This window comes from Styela clava, chromosome 2 (assembly GCF_964204865.1).
Source record: "Styela clava chromosome 2, kaStyClav1.hap1.2, whole genome shotgun sequence".
Classification (NCBI taxonomy): domain Eukaryota; kingdom Metazoa; phylum Chordata; class Ascidiacea; order Stolidobranchia; family Styelidae; genus Styela; species Styela clava.
Window position 1 is genome coordinate 14,155,121 of NC_135251.1, and position 25,937 is coordinate 14,181,057.

At 35.5% G+C, this 25,937-nt stretch overlaps 1 protein-coding gene across 1 annotated transcript; it reads right to left on the reverse strand.

Moving 5' to 3' along the window:
* Nucleotides 1–586: 586 nt before the first annotated feature.
* Nucleotides 587–25,708, reverse strand: LOC120336873 (ATP-binding cassette subfamily C member 4-like). The gene is made up of 30 exons (XM_078119266.1): nt 25,263–25,708; nt 23,643–23,716; nt 21,754–21,864; nt 21,534–21,651; nt 21,237–21,452; nt 20,758–20,847; nt 20,314–20,477; nt 19,431–19,556; nt 19,077–19,215; nt 18,482–18,589; nt 18,130–18,372; nt 17,295–17,486; nt 16,946–17,158; nt 16,266–16,340; nt 10,103–10,208; nt 9,301–9,530; nt 8,343–8,515; nt 7,745–7,887; nt 7,056–7,202; nt 5,628–5,707; nt 5,346–5,496; nt 5,036–5,155; nt 4,243–4,460; nt 3,636–3,830; nt 3,372–3,530; nt 3,206–3,295; nt 2,826–2,998; nt 2,533–2,638; nt 1,981–2,115; nt 587–1,627 (listed from the first exon to the last, which is right to left on the reverse strand). Exons 1-30 carry the CDS (start codon nt 25,272–25,274, stop codon nt 1,586–1,588), a joined length of 4,149 nt encoding a protein of 1,382 aa, XP_077975392.1. The 5' UTR covers nt 25,275–25,708; the 3' UTR covers nt 587–1,585.
* Between the last annotated feature and the right edge of the window lie 229 nt (nt 25,709–25,937).

Consider the following 25,937-nt stretch of genomic DNA (forward strand, 5'->3'; position numbering starts at 1 on the left):
GAAATTGCATTCTTTAATGTCTCCAGGGAAGCTAATGAGACCTATTATGTGGAACTATGGTATCTCTCACGGGACCCATGCAAGTCTTTCAACTAGTGCTAGACCAGGCCTGCACAACATACGGCCCGCGGGCCGCGTGTGGCCCGCTAGATACTTCTGTGCGGCCCGCGGGTGATTCGGAAACAAATCTTTGTTATTGTTATTTTTGTTACATTGTTATTTATGCAAGCGCGCCGCTACTCCGATCATATTAGAAATCGTGAGATTTATGTTTTGCACTAGTTTCAATAAATATCGAACTTGGTGTGAAATTGGTGTGCCCTTCGCGACCATTAAAATTCGTCGCTCGACCTCTAGCCCCCTAGCCCAACCAAGTTTGGGGAAACCCTGGTATTCAAGCTGAATCACGCTCAAAATAATATCGGTATACAATCTCACACCCATTAGTGCATATTAGCAACCTATTAATAATCCCACTATTTTTTACTAGCAGTTTATGAAACTGAAGTTTCGTTTTCAAATTTAGAACTTAAAAAACAATTTTTTCATTCATGAATGCTGCAGAAATTCTCGCACAAAAGTTATTGCTATTGACTGTAAAACTTCGAAATTTTGGAGCAGATTTTGTAGAAAAATGTAATTTAACAGTCGAAAAAGTACAACAGAGGAAGATCTATCGCTACTAAACGGATTGTTTGTCCAGCCTGAAATGGAAATATCTAAAAATATTAGATATGACTGAATATCTATATGTGGGACGATTTTACAAAACTGAACCTGAGTAAAATATTTTCCTGCAGTCAGTTTATACTGCAACACGCAATACCTAATTCTAATAAAAAAAAAATATTGAAAATGAAGGGTGGGTTTTCAAGGTGAGATGAACCAGGACCACTAAAGGTGAACCACTAAATACTCAAGAAAATGAGATTCTTCCTATTTTTAAGCTTTCCAGTAATGAAAGTGTTTCATCAAATTTACCTGTTTCACAATATTATTTTGATTTGAAGTTCATCTTGTGAAATATGTATGTGGCAAAGTTTGCGGCCCGCCGGGCCTTCAGATTTATGCTTGCGGCCCTCGTGGTAATTTGAGTTGTGCAGGCCTGTGCTAGACAGTTAGAATGATAGATGCCATAAAGGAGATATTTGAACCATTGTAGGTCTTCGGAAAGTCTATTAATCCCTGGATGGGATTGGAGCTTAAATGTGGCAGTGCCATGTCAAGTTTGTTCATACCGTTTGGAGTAGTATTACGTCAGCCTAGCCGTGAAGATTTTGTAAATTTGGTAAATGTAATTCGGAAAAGCGTAGAAAGCTTCTATATCTATACTAATCAATTGGCATTGAACCTTCAACTTTTTTGTAACAATTGTCAAATTTGCAATTGTACAATGTGTTTACTGAGTATAAATTGTCAGAGATGCTTTTAAGAACAAATAAAATAGGTTAAATACATAGATGCTTGAAAACTAAACGATTTCAAAATAAATGCTGCTTTCCAGCAAAGCGTGTTGAGTTGATCTTAATCGTGCAGATCGGGTATCATCACACTTGTTCGGACTGATAGCAACTCCGTCTTTTCGTCAATCACTGTTGCCTGAGACTCCATGCTTTTTATCATATACCTATAGGAAATGGAGTTATAATATATGTTACAAGGGATTGGCCACAAAACTTAGAGTTGGGAATCACGATGTCATCTGAATAAGGTGATTTTTGTCATTTATAATGTGCATGTTACGAGAAGTGCAGATATTGAGGAAGAGCTGTGCTAGGGTGACTATGTATATTTATATTATATTATTCTATACAAGCCAGAATATTTTGGAATATTTGGAAACCGGTGATATATATTACATTTTTACTCCCTTTATTTAACATTGTTGATATCATATAACATTTTACTTCCATAAACGTTATTTTAACTTTCAAAAAAGTTGCATTGCACGAAAATTACCACTACTGCAGTTCATTTTACCTCTTTGGCGGTAATTCTTAGCATACGGGACTGGATGAATCCGCAGCTATGCAGCATGTTGCTAAGGTGTCCATCTTTGTTTTTCAGAAGTAGATGAGGTTCACCGAACTCTTGAACTTGCCCTTGATCGAGTACCTGCAGTAATGAGTCAAGAGAGTACCGAGTGACGTTGTTTAGTGTCCGTATTTACATCGTAATATACAGATTATGATTTCATATATATTATTATGTAGACTCTGATAGCTGTTTTAGCCAGACTACCCGAATTCCAATCGTATAATGGGACTCCGATCATATCATAAGCGAGTGAAAATATATTATTCGTCGGTTAGGCGGTCGGCTAGCTTTTCTTTTGTTATTTCAACGTGCCGGGTTGTTGTTTTTTGATAAATGACGACTCATCCAGAATCTTGGACCTTCTAACTAACATAACGACTACAGTTGGTGTTTTAAATTGATGTAAGATGAAAAGGGATCGTATAATAATAGATGAGTACACCATACGTTGGATAACACCTAACAAATCACTGCAGATGTTAATAGTTAGCTTACCAAGATCTTATCTGAATCTATCACTGTATTGATTCTGTGTGCAATAGTAATAATTGTACAATGCTTAAATCTTTGACGAAGAGTTTCTTGAATCATGCGATCAGTTCTGGAGGAAATAGCAAAACAATGAAGCACCAGGTCGTTGTTGCTACGATACTGAATTCAATAAGCATGCATAGTTAAATATGTTTTATCTGATTAAAAGTAAGTGCTGATAAATTGTGAAAATATGTGAAACACCCCCGATTTTTACAAATCGATACGATTAGAAACAAAAAATAAACGTAGCCTACTCCACGTCCACATTAGCTGTGGCTTCGTCGATCACCAAAATTTTACTTTTCTTTAAAACCGCTCTAGCAAGACAAACCAGCTGTCTCTGCCCTGAGCTAAAATTAGATCCAAACTCGGCCAGTTCCGTCATCAACCTCATGGGAAATGATTCAATCGAATCTTTCAATTGTACCTGTGAATTCAAAAAAAGGCAAAGGTATGTATGTATGGCATTGAAAATGGTTTACCCAATTGGAAATTTTATGTGAAATTCTGATTTTGGAATAAATGAAAAGACAAATTAAATGAGTCGAGTGCAACACTATATGCCATTAGTCATTTGTTTTAAAATTATAAATGTAAATATTAACATTTACAGAAAAATCTTCACGGTACGAACCTGTTCTAAGGCTTTCCATATGTCTTCGTCTGAATATTGACTGAACGGGTCTATGTTCTTCCTTAAACTGCCAGAAAAAAGCATGGGATCCTGAAAATGTAAAATAATAGCGAATATATAAAAAATCATTAATTGATATACCATAGATTTTTCAAGTAAACTCTACCTGTGGAATTATACATATTGCACTACGCAGAACAGATAACTTTAGAGTGTTGATACATTCGCCGCCGATGTATATTTTTCCGTCTCTCATAACTGCAAGGCGAAGAAGAGCAGAAATAAGCGAACTCTTTCCAGCGCCTGTTCTGCCCACAACTCCGACCTGTTAAAATTTTTTCTACTTGATATATATATATATATATATACATTACTTAAAAAATATAAAGCAAAGTTAAAAATAAAGTAACAAAAATCTTGAAAACAACACCTTTTCTTTATCATAGATCTCAAAATCAATGTCCTTTAACACAGTTGGACCATATTCATGGTGAGCAAATGAGACATTTTCAAAACGTATGGCGCCGCTAATTGGCCAATTTTTCTGATGTGTTTCGGGTGGAATTTTAATGTCCGGCTCAGGAAGTATATTGCAATACTGCAGAATTCTTTCAACAGATGTCATCTGAAATTTGTTAATCAAATAATTAATTTTTAATATCTTAAAGAATACGAACTGCACTGTTTTAATCGTAGTTAATCTAAACGCATATCACAGTGAATGAACAATATTGGGTACTCCCTATTATGTGTACCAGGTTAGGGTTAGCCCATAATTTCATTCCGATTTTTCTTATCTTAGTTCTATTACGAGTTCAGGGACTGTCTGTGTTATCCAAGTGAATGTTCCTCTGCCCATAGGTTTCAGACCCTTCAAAAAACTTGGCGTAAAATAGGCGAACAAGATCAGATACTTCCATATTGGTACACATACTTCTGGAGCGCTCAATATTGCATCCATAAACGCCGAAAACTCTCAATTGTTTAAAATATCTTTTTTCCAATTTTTTATGATGTAGACACCTTGAACTACTTACTAAGTTTTCAACTTCAGCGCTCTGGCGAACACCAAACTGAAACATGTGTGTCATCGACACAGAATATGTCAAAATCAGACCGACTTGTCCTGCATTTAATCCCAATACTGAAGAAGCGATAACACACATAAATGCCACAGATGAGACAAACATTGCTGTGATTAAATCCAACCTCAATCCAAACCACCTCGAACAAACGAGAAATAGAAACCACGAGGCTGGAATAGAAAAGTCATGATGTACAAATGTATCTGGATTTTCGAATACAACGATTATATTTAAAGATGGTGACCGTACATTTGAACCCATGTACATTTGAACCCATGCGTATATCCACGGGTGCAATCTATATGCGGGTGCTAAAACCCATGGGTTAGGGTTAGTATGGGTTTAACTATCCGTGAAACAAAAAAAATCCATAGGTGCAATAGCATACAGGTGCAATTGTCATGGGTTCGAATGTACGTGGGTTCAAATGTAATGGAACCTTTAAAGATGTATGTAGCTATTACTTGATTAAGAATTAAACTAGTAATTGTGTTAAACTAGTAATACCTTGGTTTGTGGTGAAGAGTGAAGACGAACACCGATAGAACGTCTCAATCCCATGGCGTACCACGGTCACTCGTCCGGTTACCATTAGGGTTAATTCGCCAGTTATTTGTTTCATATGCATGGACTTGATAGTGGAGAAAACCGTAATAATATTATTTCGATTTTATCATTCTAATATATATGTATAGCCCGTATAAAATAGTTTGACTTAAAATTAATTATATACGTATCTTATCACCTCCGTGCATATCCTGGTATTCGTTGAATCTGTTTTCAAATTGATTTTGAGCGCCAAAAGAACGGATTGTTGGCAATCCTTGTAGAGTGGAAGAAAGTAGACTAAATATAGGACTTCGACCTTCGTATATGAAAATATAAAAGCTTAGTATTTGCCTACAATGGTATGGTGATTGCTCGATAAAGAATTCTTGTATGACATTACCTGTTTATTATTAATTGCATACAATTCACGGCATACGAAAAATAGGATACATGATTTTTGGTGAATATATTTTTTATTATTAATAAAATGATACAAAACAGTTTACATGTTCCTTCCAATCTTTTGATGTCCCTCGATGTTTTCAAGTAATATCTTCGTAGCCATAGAAAATATATTATCAGTGGAATGAAAATAATAATCACGAAGTAGTTTATAATTGTCACCATCACTACTACGCTAACTAGAAGAAATAACATCTGAAAATAAATAGAATTTTATGTTGATATACATAAAAGGTTCCAAGTTTATAAAGAGGAACAACAACTAAAATTATCATTTCATTATTTTTATATTCAGTTTTGCCATAAGCAGATAATTTCTTACTTACAAAGAGAAAATCGTGAAAAACGACCGGTAAACGTTCGTCAATTAGTCCAATGTCCTTCGAAAATCGATTAAGGATTCTTCCTAGGGGATAGAAAAACGTGATATGTCAATATTTTAAATTTAAAAATTTGTTATAATGAGCTCCAACTGAACAAAAAATTGCAAAATGCGTGAATTATGCTAACAACGTGTTTTCTCGAAAATAAGACCTAGCCTGAAAATAAGTCCTAGCTAAGACCTAAGAGATGGCGTGAGTGGCGCGAAATTTTTCTGAACCTAGTCGATAGCAAGAAATCTCTCCTTCACGTTTTAAATGATTAATATAAAATGTGTGAAAGAGGGAAAGGTTGAATTACCTGAGGTAACGTGAAGATCACGCCACGATTCGTATTTTGTATATTTGAAAAGCTCGTAATTCTCTACTTTGTAATTTTGTTTTTGTTAAATGAGAATAAAAGACATCCCCTATAAGCCCTAGTGTCATTTATTGAAATGGAAATATGTCGCTTTAATTTAGGGGTAACACGGTAAGTGTGTTAACTTCATACCACAACCGGAATTCTGTTGGATAGAAAACGTATCGGACAACATGATATGCGCAGCCGCCAATGCCGTGTATTATGATTTGCTTCCCTCGCTGGTTAGCGTTTTGTAATAATTCAACACAAAGCCCGTATGCAGCGAGCTTTTGCGGGAAGGGCCGTCAGCGGAGTGGGGATGGCATTGTCAGAGAATGTTATTTTAGCCGGTGATTGAATGATGCAAGTTTGTGGAATTATGTAATTCTAGGATATCCATCCTTGCCGTATATCACAGTGGCCAAGTGAATATTTCTTTATAGTACAATCAAGATAATATGATTTCAAGTCCACGGTATATTTGTATATTTTGTATCCTATATTTTCTTGTTGCACGCGTAGTGACCATATTGATAGTGCCGTTAAATCGAATGACTACGAATGCTTACTAACCTCGGATGGAAATTTCAAGTCGGTATTGCTTCACTAAAAGGCCGCATATCTTACTCTTGTCATAGTAATTGCATTATTTCTATAGCAAGCACTAAAATTGTTAAACATTTTGTCTCGTCTCGACATCTCGGATGGAAATTTTATACGATAACTTTACCATTTAAGGTCCAAGAGACGACAAATTCTCACTGAGTAAATTTAGCTTCGCATATATGAGGTATCACTGGGAGAATTAGTTGTCACTTGGACCTTAAATGGTCAAGTTATCGTATAAAATTTCCATCCGAGATATCGTAGTCTCATCATCATATGGGTCTCTTTGTCATAGTCACTTGACTCTTATGTTCATATATTTCAGCATAACTCTTTTGTTATTCCCTATAACTTCCCAATGCCACACAATTCGGTACTACAATACATATCATTCGCGTCTGAAATAGGAATATGGCCGTTCTCACCTGCAGGATTAATATCGAAGAATCGGATCGGGGCGTTCAGGAGTGATTGAAACATCTTTTTGTGCATGTTGAATGCAGATTTCGTACATATATAGAAATGCATATTTGTCTGTAGCAGCAATATTAAAACGGTTCCAACAACAAATCCTAAGTTGAAAAATAATTATGAAGTTTTTGTTACAGATAAAATCATATATGTTATTCCTAAATTCGTTGCGATCACTCAGAATTATCGCTTAGAAAGGACTCACGTTGACGCTTATATCGTAAGGATACGAACTGGCTGTTGATTTAGTTAAAATAACTTCGGGAGTTATAACTTCAACAAGTTATCAACGCTCTATTACATAAACATCAATCTCATATATCCATTATGATCATTCAGCGCTGTTTAGCAATTAGTTTCTCAAATCCTATAAAATTTCGGGTTAAACGAAGAGCGTCTTACGAAGCCCAAAGTCAATTTGAGAAATAATACAGTTATAGCTTTATAGGATATACATCCATCATTAACTACTTATATTGGAGAGGTGGTTATAGAGGCAATTATAAAGCAATTTTGACCATAACAATAACATCACAACCGCCAAGAATAACTAAACGATCAACAGCTAGGATCGATTTGTATCTTGTAATAGCTGCCGAATTTTCTGGCAACAGTCTGCATATTATATAATGTACATACTTACCAATGTAAAAATTTTTGTAAAACTTGTCATCAAAGTTTTTTATTTTAGTGCTATCGGTTGACAATTTTGTTCCATTTGCTGCTGTAGTTGGCTGAGAAGTGTTTGAGGTCGCTGAAGTAAAGATGTCTTCGTGTTTGGATATCCTGATAACACAATATAGAAATGTGGCTATTCTCAATAGGCGGTGCTTTGTCAATAAATGATGCTTGTTTGAAAGAATTCATTTCCCATGAAAGAATAAGCTACATTTTTCTTCATTTTTGAAAAGATCACACTACATTAAAATGCTCATTGTTGTAATAAGTGATATATGCTATTTTTAAAGTTCGCTTAAACCTTTTTAAAAGGGCCGCAACATCTGAATTGGTGTTGTTTCAACGACCATCGCCTCCTGAAATCCGAAATTCCCGATTTGGAGAGACGAATCCTCTTATAGTGTGCATACCTTTTAGGGGGCATATTTTGAATCCGAACGCTATATAATAACTTGTTTAACCTTTTCAAATCTAGCCCAAGTGACAATTTTGCGTTACAAATTAAGAACCAGTATCGATTGGTATACTGAACTAATGTCTTTATAACTCAAGTGGTAAATTACCAATATGACAGCCACCAATCGGTCATTATATATATGACATGTCCTGCCAAAACAATCAGAATGAAAATCGTCATCAAAATTACACTTGCTCCGGATCGGAAATATTCAATATACACTTTTCCTTCAACATCCCCATGCTTCACTTCTTCGGGTTCTATGGCTTGGAATTTAGTCTGCAACACACAAACAGATATTTTTATAGGATATAATTATATCTTTCGTCATTTCAAAGCTCCTAAAACCTAAAGCATATTGATGTATTTTTCCTTATAAACAAGAGAGCATGGCTCATGTTCATACCACTGGTTCTCAACCAGTGGGTCATGGCCCTCTGCTGGGCCACAGGAACATTTCCAGGTGGACCACAAACCTATTAAAAATTGCTATAGTTGTTGATAAAGTTAGTTAAATTCGATGGACGTAGCAATGAATGATGCTGTTTTTGTTACAGGGTGGTAAATTTTCACCTAATTAACAATAAAGTGAAAGTGTGTATTTTCGCAGAAAGATTCTATGTTTTTCTTGAAATTTTTCCCGGCATAAAAAAGTTAGTGAGCCAGAAAATTTTGTGCACCGAAAATGGGTCACGAAAGAAAAAAAGGTTGAGAACCACTGGTTTATACAGTATATATAGGAAATTATGAGAAAAACCATGTATATAAAAGTACATGCATTCTCCGGTTTTGCTGACACAATTAAATGAGATATTGCAGATGCACGATGTCAATACAGGCATTTAAGAGAACACTATGCCTCAAGCAATTGCAATAGATAATATATATGCCCAGCGCATTAGCATCTGTTGTCAAAAATACTGCAAACAATTATGTTTATACATCACTGTTTGTTACAAAATAATATGTCTTCTATTTGAATCAAACGGGAAGTAATTCCATGATTTTTACGCAATAACATCAGCTTGCTATATTATTACAACCATAACAAAATGCTACATTACCATGTCAGGGATTTCAATGGACGATATAATTGGATCCCGGTGCATAGCTTGATTGGAATTATTTTGTTTTGGTTGGAAGGATATCATCAAGGAAGCTCTACGTTTAGTTTGAACTGAGCCTTCCATGGAATTTCCATTATGAGATCCCAATGAACTGAATGACTTGTTACGGTTGACGCGAGCATGAGGCATTTTTGTGGCTTCTTCGGTGTTCACGTTTTCAATAAATTCTGAAAGATGAACAAGAGAGCTAGCTTAAATATATGGGATTGACACAAATTCCAAAACGCCGTAGTACGGGTGCGCAATCTGTTACAGTGGGCTACCAGTACCAGACGTCACGATGTCATGAAAACGTGGAAGACAGCCATCACGATGTCATATGAACGTGTTCTCATAACTAAATCTTATACATCGCATTGTGATAGCCTTCTAGCAAAAAATACAACCTTTAACCACTGAATATTTCAAAGCAATTGATCTGTTAGTGAGTGAGAAAAGCAATTTTTTCTTAAGATAACAGGATGAACAACAATAACACGATAACAAAACGATGCACAGGTCCATTTCATGTCCAATAAGTCTGGAACAATTCCAACTATATTTTATCGCCAGATGATCATCGCTGTTTTACATGTAATGTAATGCATTTAACGCTTATTATTAGCAGTTATAGATAATGGGTTATGGGCCATCATGCTGGACCAGATGAGACACAGAGGAAACAAAATAAGGTAAAACCGAGATTCAGATTTAGCTGAATACTAGCGCAAAAATGTATCAGCAGAAGCATATAAAACACCGTTTAGCAAGCTCCGATACGCTGTCTCTTCCGTCGCTAAATGTGGGGCAAAATCAAATCCTTCGGACTCTAGTTTGCTGTAATTTCCTTTTCGGGACACTTTACCCTGGCAATTGCAAAAATAGTACATATGTGCATTGTATTTGTTTTACTTCATCTACAAATAATCTCAACCTGCATGTTTCAGCAATGGCTGACTGACAATTAGAGGTTTTGTAGCCACCGCAATGCCAGCAAAATTCCAGCCAAATGTTTTAAGCATTGTACCGGGTGTCATACCAGGGTGTGCCTTGAATCATGAAATGAGGAACAGAAGATATATTTACATTATTACACTATTTATCCTGGATTCATGGTAAATATGAATTTACCACTGAATAGAGGACTAACATGAGAACCTAACGCGACAAAAATTTTGGTGCTTCCCTGCGATTTTTTGAACTCTTTTGGGTTCGAATATTGGGAATTGTAGAAAAATTGAAAATTTTGGTAAGATAACCGATTTTTTTGAACTTTTCCGGTCTCGGGGGCAAAAATATGAATTTACGAATGAATACAAGACTGACACGAGAACTCAACGCAACAAAGAAATTTTGGTGCTTTCCCGCGATTTTTCAAACTTTTTTGGGTTTGAATATTGGGAATTGTAAAAAAATTCAAAATTTTGGTAAGATAACCAATTTTTTTGAACTTTTCCGGTCTCGGGGGCAAAAAAAAGAATTTACCAATGAATAGAGGACTAACATGAGAACTCAATGCAGCAAAGAAATTTTGGTGCTTTCCTGCGATTTTTCGAACTTTTTTGGGTTCGAATATTGGGAATTGTAAAAAAATTCAAAATTTTCGTAAGATAACCGATTTTTTTGAACTTTTCCGGTCTCGGGGGCAAAAAAAAGAATTTACCAATGAATAAAGGACTAACATGAGAACTCAATGCAACAAAGAAATTTTGGTGCTTTCCTGCGATTTTTCGAACTTTTTTGAGTTCGAATATTGGGAATTGTAAAAAAATGTAAAATTTTGGTAAGATAACAGATTTTTTTGAACTTTTCCGGTCTTGGGGGCAAAAATATGAATTGACGAATGAATAGAAGACTGACACGAGAACTCAACGCAACAAAGAAATTTTGGTGCTTTCCTGCGATTTTTCGAACTTTTTTGGGTTTGAATATTGGGAATTGTAAAAAAATTGAAAATTTTGGTAAGATAATCGATTTGTTTGAACTCTTCCGGTCTCGGGGCAAAAAAAAAGAATTTACCAATGAATAGAGGACTAACATGAGAACTCAATGCAACAAAGAAATTTTGGTGCTTTCCTGCGATTTATCGAACTTTTTTGGGTTCGAATATTGGAAATTGTAAAAAAATTGAAAATTTTGGTAAGATAACCGATTTTTTTGAACTTTTCCGGTTCCGGGGGCAAAAATATTAATTTACCAATGAATAGAGGGACTAATATGAGAACTCAACGCAACAAAAAAATTTCGTGATTACCAGCGATTTTTCGAACGTTTTTGGATTCGAATATTGGGAATATCCTGTCCACATTGATGTTTATTAGTTGACACGAGGTGGACCTATGCATCGTTTTGTTTTTATTGGACACGTTAATTCAGCGTTTCCCAACCTTTTTTGGTAATAATATCCAATCCTTGACAACGACAAGAATTTAAAATGTGTTCTTATTTTAATTTAATTGTGTTCATGGTCACTCGCGGTTGCGTCGACTTATGGCAAGATGAAAGCATTACTTCTTTTAAATGCCACGGCAATCTGCGAACATATTAATGTTAGAATATATTGCCCGGTTATTACTTATCGATTTTAATCGGTAAGTATTTGTCTGTCTGTTTGTTTGTCTGTCTGTTCGGTCTTTGACCGATATTCTCGTATTAGTTTTGATATAAATTATTTGCGATCTTGCGAATTTGTTATCGCCGTTGTACAACTTGATTTAGTACTTATTAAAAATATAACGAGAATATCGGTCAGAGACCGAAGACTTATCGATCGAAAGTTAGGGGATCCCCCAAAACAGCGCTCTCTCCCCATAATGAAATCTTGGATCCCATCACTAATTAATTAATAACTCGCTAATTATACGACATAATTCATCCCAAATCGATAGGCTTCTGGTATTACATATGATAAATGCACATGCAAAATCTGGAGCAGATTCATCTAACAGACAGACAGACAAACAAATACCTATCAACATACTTACCGATTAAAATCGATAAGTAATAATTTGTATATTAGTAAATCAAAAAAAAAATATTCATTGCCATGCTTTAATATTAATTTATTTGTGATCATTTCAATCTGCGGTTGTGTTGACGAAATAAAATTAATACTATTCAGAAAATATCATGGCAATCCGTGGACACAAAAATGCGTGGTAAAGTGTCCGATTATTACTTATCGATCTTAAGATCGGTAAGTATGTTGATAGGTATTTGTCTGTTTGTTTGTCTGTTAGATACACGCGATATCTCACAAAAGCGAGGTTCAATCTGCTCCAAATTTTGCATGTGCATTCATCATAGTTCGGAACAGAAGCCTATTGATTTTCGATGAATTACGTCGTATAATTAGCGAGTTATTAATTAATTAGTGATGGCACACACGGTGTCACTATGGAGTAAGAGCGCTGTTTTGGGAGATCCCCTAACCTCCGATCGATAAGTCTTTGGTCTCCGACTGATATTCTCGTATTTTGTTTTGATTCGTATTTTTATGAATTCGACAAATGTGAGCTGTTCGTATAACAGTAAAGTCAGAGGTCGGCAACATTTTGTCGCTCGCAGGCCAAAATTAAAGGTTGCAAGTCATTGGTTGGCTGCGTATTTTTTTTAGAAAATTCAAAAGCCGGACGTATGGCCAATTAATCAGTTTTTTTCACACAGATCAGAAGTTAAGTTTTAAGCAGCGCCCGAAGACTGACCATTTGAATATTGAATAAACCAATTGCACTTAGCGTTAAACCTTTCTGCGTTTTGTTGAATTGTTTGAATTTTGTTGAATGCCTAATTATAATAAATTTATAGGCTCATTTAACGAGTAATTGTGATTACTTATCGATTTTAATCGGTAAGTATATTGATAGGTATTTGTCTGTCTGTCTGTCTGTTAGATGCACGCGATATCTCACGAAAACGAGATTGAATCTACTCCAGATTTTTCATGTGCATTCATCATATGTTGGACCAGAAGCCTATTGATTTTGGATGAATTATGTCGCATAATTAGCGAGTTATTAATTAATTAGTGATGGGACACAAGGTGTCACTATGGAGTGAGAGCGCTTTTTTGGGGGATCCCCTAACTTTCGATCGATAAGTCTTCGGTCTCTGACCGATATTCTCGTTGTACTTTCATTACTACCGTACATCCTTCAGAATTTAACTCTAGATAAAGTGGAGAGAGAGACCTTTACAGCAATAGTTGATAGATAGTGAGTTGCTAAGTCAAATACCATAAAACTTTAATATTAGACTCGAAATACTTCGGATTTAGTATTAAAAAATCAATGGTTTCATGGTCAACTACTATTATAGAACACGTAGTGGACCTATGGATCATTTTTACTTATCGATCTTTAGATCGGTAAGTATGTTGATAGGTATTTGTTGTATTTGACACAAAATATAGGATTGGTAAATAGGCTATTAGCTGGAAACTAATCGAAACAATCCAGTTCGGATTTGCAGAATTCTTCATAAAAGTATTTCTTCGAGTAGTAATTCAACGACGACGTGGGGAGTTGGCTATTGTTTTCTACATTTTTGATATTGGCTGAAAACTAATCGAAACAATCCAGTTCGGGTTTGCAGAATTTTTCGAATCGAAACCGCAGCGACCGATATTCTCGTTATTATTATTATTATGTTGCTGTTGTTGGTCTTTGACACATATTAAAAAACAGCTTTTCTCGAAGATTACTGGGCCTATTGCTTTGAAATTTGTAGTGGTTTATAAATTTTTTGCCAGAAGGCTATTACTTTTTTATTCCAAATTTTCCCTGTATTACTTTTTAATCAAGTGAACGCGGTTTTTAATCCGCCATGCGAACCAACAAAAGTTCAAAAAATCGCAGGGAAGCATCAAAATTTCTTTGTTGCGTTGAGTTCTCATGTCAGTCCTCTATTCATTGGTAAATTCATATTTTTGCCCCCGAGACCCGAAAAGTTCAAAAAAATCGGTTATCTTACCAAAATTTTCAACTTTTTTACAATTCCCAATATTAGAACCCAAAAGAGTTCGAAAAATCGCAGGGAAGCACCAAAATTTCTTTGTTGCGTTGAGTTCTCATGTTAGTGTTCTATTCATTGGTAAATTCATATTTTTGCCCCCAAGACTGGAAAAGTTTAAAAAAATCCGTTATCTTACCAAAATTTTCAATTTTTTTACAATGCCCAATATTCGAACCCAAAAAAGTTAAAAAAATCGCAGGAAAGCACCAAAATTTCTTTGTTGCATTGAGTTCTCATGTCAGTCCTCTATTCATTGGTAAATTCATATTTTTGCCCCCGAGACCGGAAAAGTTTAAAAAAATCGGTTATCTTACCAAAATTTTCAATTTTTTCACAATTCCCAATATTCAAACCCAAAAAAGTTCAAAAAATCGCTGGAAAGCACCAAAATTTCTTTGTTGCATTGAGTTCTCATGTTAGTCCTCTATTCATTGGTAAATTCATATTTTTGCCCCCGAACCGGAAAAGTTCAAAAAAATCGGTTATCTTACGAAAATTTTCAACTTTTTTACAATTCCCAATATTTAGAACCCAAAAAAGTTCGAAAAATCGCAGGAAAGCACCAAAATTTCTTTGTTGCATTGAGTTCTCATGTTAGTCCTCTATTCATTGGTAAATTCTTTTTTTGCCCCCGAGACCGGAAAAGTTCAAAAAAATCGGTTATCTTACCAAAATTTTCATTTTTTTTACAATGCCCAATATTCGAACCCAAAAAAGTTTGAAAAATTGCAATGAAGCACCAAAATTTCTTTGTTGCATTGAGTTCTCATGTTAGTCCTCTGTTCATTGGTAAATTCATATTTTTGCCCCCGAGACCGGAAAAGTTCAAAAAATCAGTTATCTTACCAAAATTTTCAACTTTTTTGAAATCCCAATATTAGAACCCAAAAAAGTTCGAAAAATCGCAGGGAAGCACCAAATTTTCTTTATTGCGTTGAGTTCTCATGTCAGTCCTCTATTCATTGGTAAATTCATATTTTTGCCCCCAAGACCGGAAAAGTTCAAAAAAATCGGTTATCTTACCAAAATTTTCAATTTTTTTACAATGCCCAATATTCGAACCAAAAAAGTTAAAAAAATCGCAGGAAAGCACCAAAATTTCTTTGTTGTGTTGAGTTCTCATGTCAGTCCTCTATTCATTGGTAAATTCATATTTTTGCCCCCGAGACCGGAAAAGTTTAAAAAATTCGGTTATCTTAACAAAATTTTCAATTTTTTCCCAATTCCCAATATTCAAACCCAAAAAAGTTCAAAAAATCGCAGGGAAGCACCAAAATTTCTTTGTTGCGTTGAGTTCTCATGTTAGTGTTCTATTCATTGGTAAATTCATATTTTTGCCCCCGAGACCCGAAAAGTTCAAAAAAATCGGTTATCTTACCAAAATTTTCAACTTTTTTTACAATTCCCAATATTAGAACCCAAAAAAGTTCGAAAAATCGCAGGGAAGCACCAAAATTTATTTGTTGCGTTGAGTTCTCATGTCAGTCCTAAATATAAATCCACCCATAGCGTGATGCCCAAACTATTAGTTTACGTAGTAGGTACATTTCATTTGACGCGGAAACACTATAATATGAAATTCGGGCATTTAAATTAGATATTTGGCTGGTATTTGGCTGGCGTGACAGTGGTGGTTTTGTGATATATATTGTATAAATTAATGCATTGTCGAGATCTGCAACGTGCGTCGTATTTTATATGTGTTTTATATTCTATTTAGATTTTTGTCATGAATGTCATATGCTGAAAATGAGGTATAGTTCAAATATATGTACACAAATGTAGAACTTCCAGCTATGGAATATACTTTTATTTCTATTACAGATCATTGAATTTGCTAAATATTCTGAATATAATCAGATAAAATCAATGTAGTAACTATCAACTATCAATCAAGTAATAACTATTACCTTAGAAAGGACCATTATTTCATCAGCTCTCTTCAGCAAATGCATTTGATGTGTAACAAGTATTCGAAGCTGTATATTAAATCAAATAAATATATATCATAACTTAATCTGATAACTTGGTTGAATTGGGAAAAATCTATTCTACAAACCCATACTTTGAGCCTAACGCAAAGCGGTTGAAGTAGAACTTTTTGCTACCTCATAACATAGTTTTATGTTCTATTATTTCATAGTATTATTAATCACAAATGTAACAAAACGTACAACCCAATGAAAGTGTTGGCAGTTGGCGTAGCATGGCGCTAAGCGTTAGAGTAGGCGGATCACCCTGCATGATGCGCCAATATATTCAAATCTCGTCCGAGATTATTATTTGCGAGCTTGCTCGTCTTTCTGATTTAGCATAGTTTCAGCACCCATACATATGGAACGATTAATTACGGTAGTTCTTCCGGTACCCGGCGGGCCGGGCGCTAACCTTCATGAATCTCACATAAGAGATTTCGGCATTGAATTTTTGACAGTCATCGTTACCTGCTCGTAAACCTTACATTTTAGGAGATTTCACAATGGCTTCTCTGATCTGGAATTATAAATAACCATGCGAGAGGCCGAGATCCACCATATGAGATGAATATGCAACGTCTGCCATATTTCTTTCTTAAAAGGCTAAAACGTACCTTGTATTCTAATAATCCCATAATACAGCATTGAAATATATGTCTGACAACGGACACATCAACAGAACTTAGGGGATCGTCCAATAAAAAGATATCCGCATCTCTTCTATAAGCTGCGCGTGCAAGGTTCACTCTTGCTTTCTGCCCACCGCTTAGAATAACACCGCGCTCGCCAACAAGAGTCAAATCGCCGTCAACCAGTGAAGACAAATCCTGATAAATAAAATAATAATATCGCTGAACTTCATATCCCAAAACTTCGAAGTCGATTACAAGAACAGACTTAATTTGTAGAAAAAAAATTATTTCGGCAACTTCCAAGGATGATGCATTAATACAGCAAACTCACCTTATTCAAACAGCAAGCTCCTATCACTTTACTGTACCAAATAGAATCATGAGGTTGTCCAAATAATATGTTTTCTCTGATGGTGCCTGAAAATATCCAGGGTACTTGACCAACGTACACTGACTTTCCTAGTACTTTTACTTGTCCTTTAGTAGGTGGCAACTCTCCCAGTATTGCGTTTAAAAATGATGACTGTGATGTGAATAACAATAAAAATTAAACAACAAAAAGCAAGCAAGCAAATACTACCACTTATCTTAGTACGGTAACTCAAAAATTATGACTTATTATGAGAGTGTTTTGGAGAGTCGGCGCTCACAAATTGGTTTATAGTTCTACTCTACATAAAGTTGTGTAAAGGGACGGAAGCGTATGGGCAGAGCAGAGGGTATTTTCACTTGGCTAACATAGACAGTTCCCGAACTCGCAATGGAACTAAAATAGGAAAAATCGGAATAAAATTATAGCCTAACCTTAACCTGGTACCTGGTTACGGAAGTACCGTTTTAGTTGGTTAACAATAGAGGCGTTTTGGTTTAAATTTTGAGCAAGCACTGTGTTTATTTGAACAATGCCTTTTGAGTATTAAGATCTAGGGACAACAATATGCCATTCCCAATTTCGTCTGGCATGGTTGCTGGTGACTAGATTGAGGTGTTCCTTGTTATCTTTGTGTATTATATAGTTTGCCGATGCAAACTCATCGACGTAGGGTGACTAACTTTTGCCGGACGAACTTGTTTTCGATTTATGGCATAGTCCCCAGAGCATAATTCAAATTGATGAAAATAATTGAAATTTATGCGTGTCATCCAAGAATAGCTTTGTGATTTACCTTTCCCGAAGCAACTTGTCCAATGACCATAAAAAGTTGTTCAGCTTCTATACGAACGGTTATATCTGATAGAGTATTATCTAGTAATTCTGCTTTGTCATTCTCTTCATTATTTTGTATCGAAGCATCCCACTTTCCAAAAAAGTTTTTGATTTCGATTAACGCTTCTTCGTGTTTTACCAACTGTTGAATTGAGTTACGACGATTGGATGATCTGTTGATTTCGCCCATCATCAGATAATCCTAAAAGTACGAGATCACATATTCTACAGCGTTGGCTTGCAGTTGAAAACGACCAGAATTATAGAGTTTATTCAATACCAAAAAATATCAGTGCATTGTGCAATATTACCTCTATTCTTTTGATTGATGTTTTTGTTTCAAACAAAAGTTCAATGCCAACTCCAAATTTATACGCAACGTGACCTTGAAACCGGAGGATACCAATGATCGTAAAAACCTTAATGACGAAATTATGATTATAGTATTTAGTTATCTATATCTCTTTGTTTTCCTTTTATTTAACAGCACATTATGAAAAACATTGCAAATATCATAAAAGAAAACTGTAACTAACTTTAGTTGTGTGATAAAAGTTGCGAGAAAACTGGTAGGGCCTTCATTTGGCGACATCTATAACGTTGATTCAGATTGACGAGTCAAATTTAAACTTACTTTTTGGCCAATGTTTGTCAAAAATTTGAAAATTATTCAGAAGGCCCAGTTTTTGAATCGATAGCATTGGGGTGCAAACGCTTTTCCTTGTGACGTTGAATATCGTGTACGAGAGACAGAGCTTTCAAACTTTTTGTATGCGGAAGATTGTTCAACCCACAGCAGAGCAGTTCTCAATCAACCGCGCCCATGTATTTCACAGTTTAATTAATTTGAGTGGTAGTGATTTCGCAATGATTAAATTTAAACCTCACCTAATACCTAACACTTACTTTAGATGCGGTTAAAGTTCCTCCCATCCCGACATATGTCAATAAAATTCCAAGCGTTAATATTTTATCCTGGCATAATGAAACACATATATTGAAAGCCCTTATAAATGAAGATAGGAAGATCTTGTTGACTTCTTTCCTGCAAATCAAAACATATGATCTGATGAAATAACCTCTTGGTTTCAGTTGGCTTCAGTTACCGGCAAAAATTTATTTATTGATTTGGGCGAAAGTTTTCTGTTTAATTTTGTCGATTGGGTATTTGATAAAAATTGTTTATTTTGGTGAAGTTGGATTTATTTAGCCAAGATTTACAAAATAATTAACATTATTTGAAATTAATAAATCACCTACATTCTGGCATCAGAAACGAGTTTGGCAAATGGTTTTTCCCAGGCGTACATTTTTATAACACGCATCCCAGTTATTATTTCGCCCACAAGTCGGATTCTATCATCTGTTAGATGAGCTATCACGCTTCTGAAAACGAATATATACGTTGAACCTGTAATTTTTTAAAAACTTTCCCAAATTATTAAACCTGTTCAAAATGTTATCAAAAATATATGATACAATGGATAATTACACGAATCGATAATATTAGAGTATATAATTTCACAGGCAAAACATTCATAAAATAATTTATTTCTTCAAGCCAGCGGTTCCGAAACTTTTTGTTCGCGCGGCCCCAAAAACTCAAGGCGCACTCACACGAAAAAAATTGTGATCGTTAATGTGTACTTTATGCCGTTTGAAGTTTGTAAAAATGTAGGCAAAAGGACAACTCTTCTTCCTCATCTATGCATGTTTTTTTTTTGAATGCTAAAAAAATCACTCATGTTCGCTAAACTCGGTTCAGCAGATAAACAAACTTCTCCTCACGAAATCGTACCAGTAGTGTCTATCTCTATTGTTACGTAACAATATAGATGGAGACTACGTAACAGAAAGTAAACGGCATAGAAATGTAAAATTAATTTAATAATTGATATACACATCATTTGAAATAGGAAACAATAAAACATATATAACAAACACAATATGATATATATTCAATCATATTTTAGTTATGATTAAAACACAATTCTGTTAATTTTCGCGGCATACTTGACAACTCGCACACTAATGCGCCGCACCTTTTGGGAACCGCTGGTTTAGGCATATTCTAGAATCTGGATATTATCAATACCATGTGGTATTATTAGACAATAAGAAACTGCTTTCATTACGTTATTACCTTAACTTTCCGTGACTTCGACCAATTAATGACTGAACGCAGAATGTCGACACAAGAAGAGCTATACCGGTAAGTATCGCTGCCCCAACTTCCTGCCAAAGTATCATTCCAATAACAATGCAATGCACTGGTCCGATCCAAATATAATGAACAAATTGAGGACTCTAAAATTATATTTACGATTTTTTTACTTTTGTTACAATTAGCTTAGCTTATTACAATTAGCCAGACTGTACTTTATATTGCTTCGCAAGTATTTTTTGCTGCGGAATTTTCTCGTTGTAGAACTTTCCGCGTTTGGGAACAGGTATTATAAAATCAATTATACGTTTAGGCAGAAATTTTTCAGATTTTAATCGTCGGTGCCATTGATCTCCGTATAAATGAAAAAGTCTCAATATAATTTCAACAAATGCCTTTGTAGATTCATTAAAATATACTCACGTAATCGAATCGCACGACATCATTTGAACTGAGATTGACTATTTTGCCGGTTGTCGTTTTATTTAGTGATTGATGATTTAGTAACAGGGTCTAAAGAATTTAATATTCATTAATTAAAGGGTTAGTCGGTTGGATCAATGCACTTGAGAAATGTCAGATTTTTCATGAGTTCTAAAAAATTGTTGTACATGGTCACTCCAATCTTTTGTGCCACTCCTTGAAGTTGTGTACCTGCTGTGTGAAGTACTTCACTCGAAAATGGGAGTTTCATTGCTTTATCATTTTTTTAAACAGCACTTTTTCAAAACACTTGACAACTGGTCTAGTCTAGAATCGAGACATTTATCGAACATATATATATATATAATGTGTGAACTTGGTAACTAACTATGCGCTAAACTTAATTAGAATAGGGTGAACGAATACTAGCACTGTTTATAAATTTTAGCGTATCAATTGAATTATAAAACAAATTATACCTTCTTATACATGATACAGCGAATTGATGTTCTAATATGCCATCCAAGTCTCTGCAGCTGGTAAAACAGTGTATGATGCATGAATGCTATGACTATTGAGACAAGACATATTGCAGCAGCGTAGGCATATGCTTGCCAGGCATCAACTGAATCCTGATTTTCGAAATAGCTGACCAATCCTGCAATAAGAAATGGTAGTCCCGTACGAAGACTATCCTAAAAGAAAAAGATAGTAAGAGAGAGAGTAAACAGTAAGTTGAAAACCGACGTAAAACTTTCAAGGACAGTATAATATACCACGATGACAAGAAAAAAGCCTGAAACTACCATTCTCTTCCAATAAGTCTGAGCCATTACAGTGAACAAACTTGGTCTTCTCGATCCGCGTGATTTTTCTACTTCTCTCTTCCAGTTTCTAAAAACAAAAGTTGAATTGAATGCAATTCAAGTACAACACCCTGTAGGAATAGGGTGCGATATGACACGGTCATATTATTTCGAAATTTACAAAAAGTACTGTTCCAAATGTTCGCAAAGTTCAGCCGATTTGTTAGATGATTCAAGTTCAAACATGTCGCTTTCCTCAAGTTTCTTCTTATTTCCTTGCACGAATGAGTCATTCAACCACCTGAGAAGTACAATTTGTCATTTGTTTGCAGGGGCGGATTATGTCACTATGGTGCCCTAAGCACTGAAGACTTTGGTGTCCCCTTATATGTAATTTATTAATAAAAACAATAAACCACATAGGTAGGTGTATTATCCATTAAAAATAATCACAACCATCGGTAAATAGGACAACTTTTACATACATTTTTGGGTTTTTTAACTGTTATATATAGCCGATATCAGTGGTGTGATTCAGCCGGTTCGCATCGGTTCTATAGAACCGTTTCACGGAATTCGAAGCGGTTAGCATCACTAAAAAAAACATGTAACAGAACCGCCAAAAATATGACTTTTGTGATAGAACCGGCTGACAGAAAGTTTGAATCCCACCACTGGCCGATATGATATATCGGCAAACACGCAATATCGGGCCGATATATCGGTTGAGCTCTAATCCTGAGGGAGTGTGACTATAAAGATTCATGCCCCCAGTCTCAACGTGAATTGAGATACCAAAGGATATAAGTCACAACTGCAGTTTGAAATTTTACCGGTACCTAGTAGTCTACCTCAGGGTGGTTCAAGGTTGCTAGGTTAAAGGACCGCAAAAACTTTTGAAGAGGTCTCGCGGGCCGCAAGTCGAAGAAAACCCAAAAGTGATCGAAATACCACGAGTTTACTTACTTCAAATTCAATAAACAACGAGAGTTTACCATTCTAATCAGACTATTAATATGTTGCATCGGTGGCGTTCTTTTAAAGAAGATATATAGAGCCTTCAGTTATTTTAAAATTAATTCCCGAGAATTGCCGTTATATTTTCCGCATCTTGCGTTTGATGTCGCTTCAAATTATATATCTTTTCGTGACAGATATTACTTGAAATCAAACCAGACACTGTGTGATGGGCAAGGAAACACGTTTCCGCCGTGTTTTCCTTATGTCACCTTCCTTGGGACACTCATTTTATTACGAATTGTTATATTTAAGTAATTTAAAAACTTGCAGCGTGATCAAGCTTAGTGCCATCGTCAAATAACAACCAAGTCCATCTGAGTTGGTATTTCGGGACCTATAAAAAAAAAACTGGATTGCGCGGCGTTATGTCGGCTCTGCGTTTCGTCACTACTGTCACATGGCCCCCGCTTGAAAAAAGAGGAGTGTTTTTCTAAAAGAAAGGCACAAAGCGTTAGAAAAACGGGTTTGAATCTCGGGATCCCAACCCCAGTTGGAATAGCAAAAAAAAAACTCAAAAACTTTCTGCTATTAGATACAAATATACGCTAAAACTGTTCTGTGGGCCGCACTGGACCACCCTGTTCTATTTTATCAAAAAACTCCCGACTTCGCTGACCACCAGATTGTTCAAATGCGATCGTGGAACCGCCACATAGTGCAAATAGTTAATTGGTCCAATTGTTGAAGGGAAATTTTTTAAAACAAAAATGCAGCAAAAATTCTAAGAAGAAATAACAACAACAATTTAAGAAAATGACTCATAGGCCCATTTCGTGTCAAATAAATCGGTTCCAGTGTTTATTTTTAATAAAGAAGGTCATTTTGATACTTTGATGACGAAAAAAAGCGAACAGTTCGAAGTTTGAGTCGTCTGGTGAACTCGTAATATTTTAATAAACACCGATAAACTATATAAAATTCTGCTCTAAAGTTACTGTGGTGCCTCTCTTTGCTTGGTGCCCTTAGCACGTGCTTATATTGTTTAATGATTAATCAATCCAGCGCTGTTTGTTTGTAAGTTGTTGGTTATAAGAAGTGAATCGAAGTTGTTAGGCTCACCAATAAGTTAAAATAGAGAATATGTTCGCTTTCCGTTTCGGATTTTCCTTCAACATTTTCTTTTGCATGTGTTTCTGAATAATAGGAAAATAAAAATCTTCTTAAAATATCAATATAGCCAAATCCATTTCCTTCATAGTATGCATTCAGGGGAAATGCATCCACAAATGCGGAAAATGCCATTTTCATAGTAATTGCTCGGCAACGTCTCCTGATTACTGATCTTTCCAATTGAAAACCGGAGACAAGTACATCCCAGATTTTTGTATCATGCAAATGTTGCTGCTCATATGATTTCACATAAGTATAAAATGTAGTCATTTTTATTATACAGATTTACTCAATGCACCAGCGTTCATTAGGCTAAGAAAAACCTTAACCAAAAGCATAGGTGCGATCATCTCAAAAGTCACGATTTTATGTTTGTGATCATCAGCGCTTTGTGAGGAAAAGTTGCTCATGGAATGCCACGAAACAGCAGTTGCGGAGGAATAAAAAACTAACGGCAGAATTTTCGGTGCCACTCCGGTATGCGTTTAATCACATAATATCATTCTCATATAATTCAGAATCTATCTCTACTAAAATTACTGAGATCGCATACCGAAGTAGCACCGAATTTTCTTCTGCGCTATCGCTGTGTTTATATTATGGAAATCGTTGTCTGGTAAAGAAAGGGCTGCAGGTACAAAGCAGAGAATCTATTTTAGTGAGACAATGCAACAAGAAAGTCACGTATGGCCGAATCACACTTTCTTTATGTTGTTGTATTCGGCCTGGCAAGCTGAGAGAAATGACGTGAGTTTACGTAGAAAAACATCAGTAATGAGATTTTCCCTGTAGGCTACATTTGTTGCTGTCTTGCGCTCCTCTTTTATACCTACACTCAGTTGGTAAGCGAGTAGATTTGGCACTCCATTTTAACGTACCAAGAGAGATTAAAATTTTCTTTCTTAAATTCAAATACGCAACTCTCACTAGATTTATAACCTACCGTTGCAGACATACTTACGCACAACCTCGGATCGACTTGCACCAAGGGAAATTAATTACTCTTCCTAAACTCTGCCACCGACCTCTATTACAGAGCCGACATGGCCTGAGAAGCCCACATTCTTTACTTGTACAATTCAGAGACTGCAGCGATAGAACAAATCTTATGTTTGCGAAGCTTGATCAAAGTTTTGCGATCGTTTTGAACAAAAATATTTGAATCAAGTTTTTGAAATGTCTAACTCTATATAACGAAACTGCTTAGACATTTCCGATGTTATACATAGCTCGATATATTATAACAGTTATCACGGTTATCAAATCATCGGTTGACTATTCGAGACAGAAACCAACCTGTTCATTGATCAGTAACTCGAGTCGAGGTAATCTGTCATTTTTGTAATTTTAACACTGCTTGCATTATCTGCATTAATTAGAGCAAAATTTTAAGAAAAACGTTGAACTATAAATCTATAATTGTTTATTCAGAAAATTCAAGTTCTGATATTCATGATGGTCAACATTTATTCTCGTGTTTTAATTAATTGAAGCTCCAATTTCACCTCTACACTCTCGACAATATTATAGCATTTCACATTAACATATATATATATGAACTTACCCTACCTTCCCATGCATACCGGCGTCTCGCGGTCGTCTTCTATCTAACTTAGTCTATTATTGGACGTAATCGACGTGGAACTGAACTAGTGACCTTTTTATATTTTACGTATATCTTGTGTTTTTTAGGTCAGACGGTCATCCTTGACCGCTTCGCGAACATGTACAGACAGCGTTGAAACGGGACGACTACCTTTAAATGGTTTGATGATTGAAAAGCCATGGATAGGCATACTTCTGGTCATCAGTAAGACCATATACTAGCATCGCTGTATTTACTCCACTTACAGCGAGTTATGTATCCTCAACATAGGTCCAATTATTTTTCAATTTTTTTTTTATTCTACGCGTGACAACGACGAGCCACCATCACGCAATACAAATTACAATGGTATAATATATTATCAGATTGCGAACAAAGAACACATTTAATTCAAATAGCTTTCTCTATGATAATTCATGCTATCAAACGTAATGTTGCAAGTGCTCCAGAATGATATTTTTCTGCGCAAGTAGTCTGATGGTACTGCGCAATGGCGCATCTTAGAGGGAATCTTGGCCATAGGGCTTCAAACGGCCGCACACTTGACCGTAATATTTGACAACCAACAAGTTCTGATATCCCCGGCACATAATTATGGGTGAGTGTATGTAGTGACGTTTATATATAGAATTATATAA

Excerpts from the sequence above, each read along its gene's own strand:
- LOC120336873 (XM_078119266.1), bottom strand. Across the intron at positions 9,531-10,102 it reads GTATCGGAGCTTGCTAAACG|AATTTATTGAAAACGTGAAC; the intron begins GTGTTTTATATG and ends TTCATCTTTCAG. Across the intron at positions 5,156-5,345 it reads CAAAAGATTGGAAGGAACAT|GTCGAAGTCCTATATTTAGT; the intron begins GTAAACTGTTTT and ends TCATATACGAAG.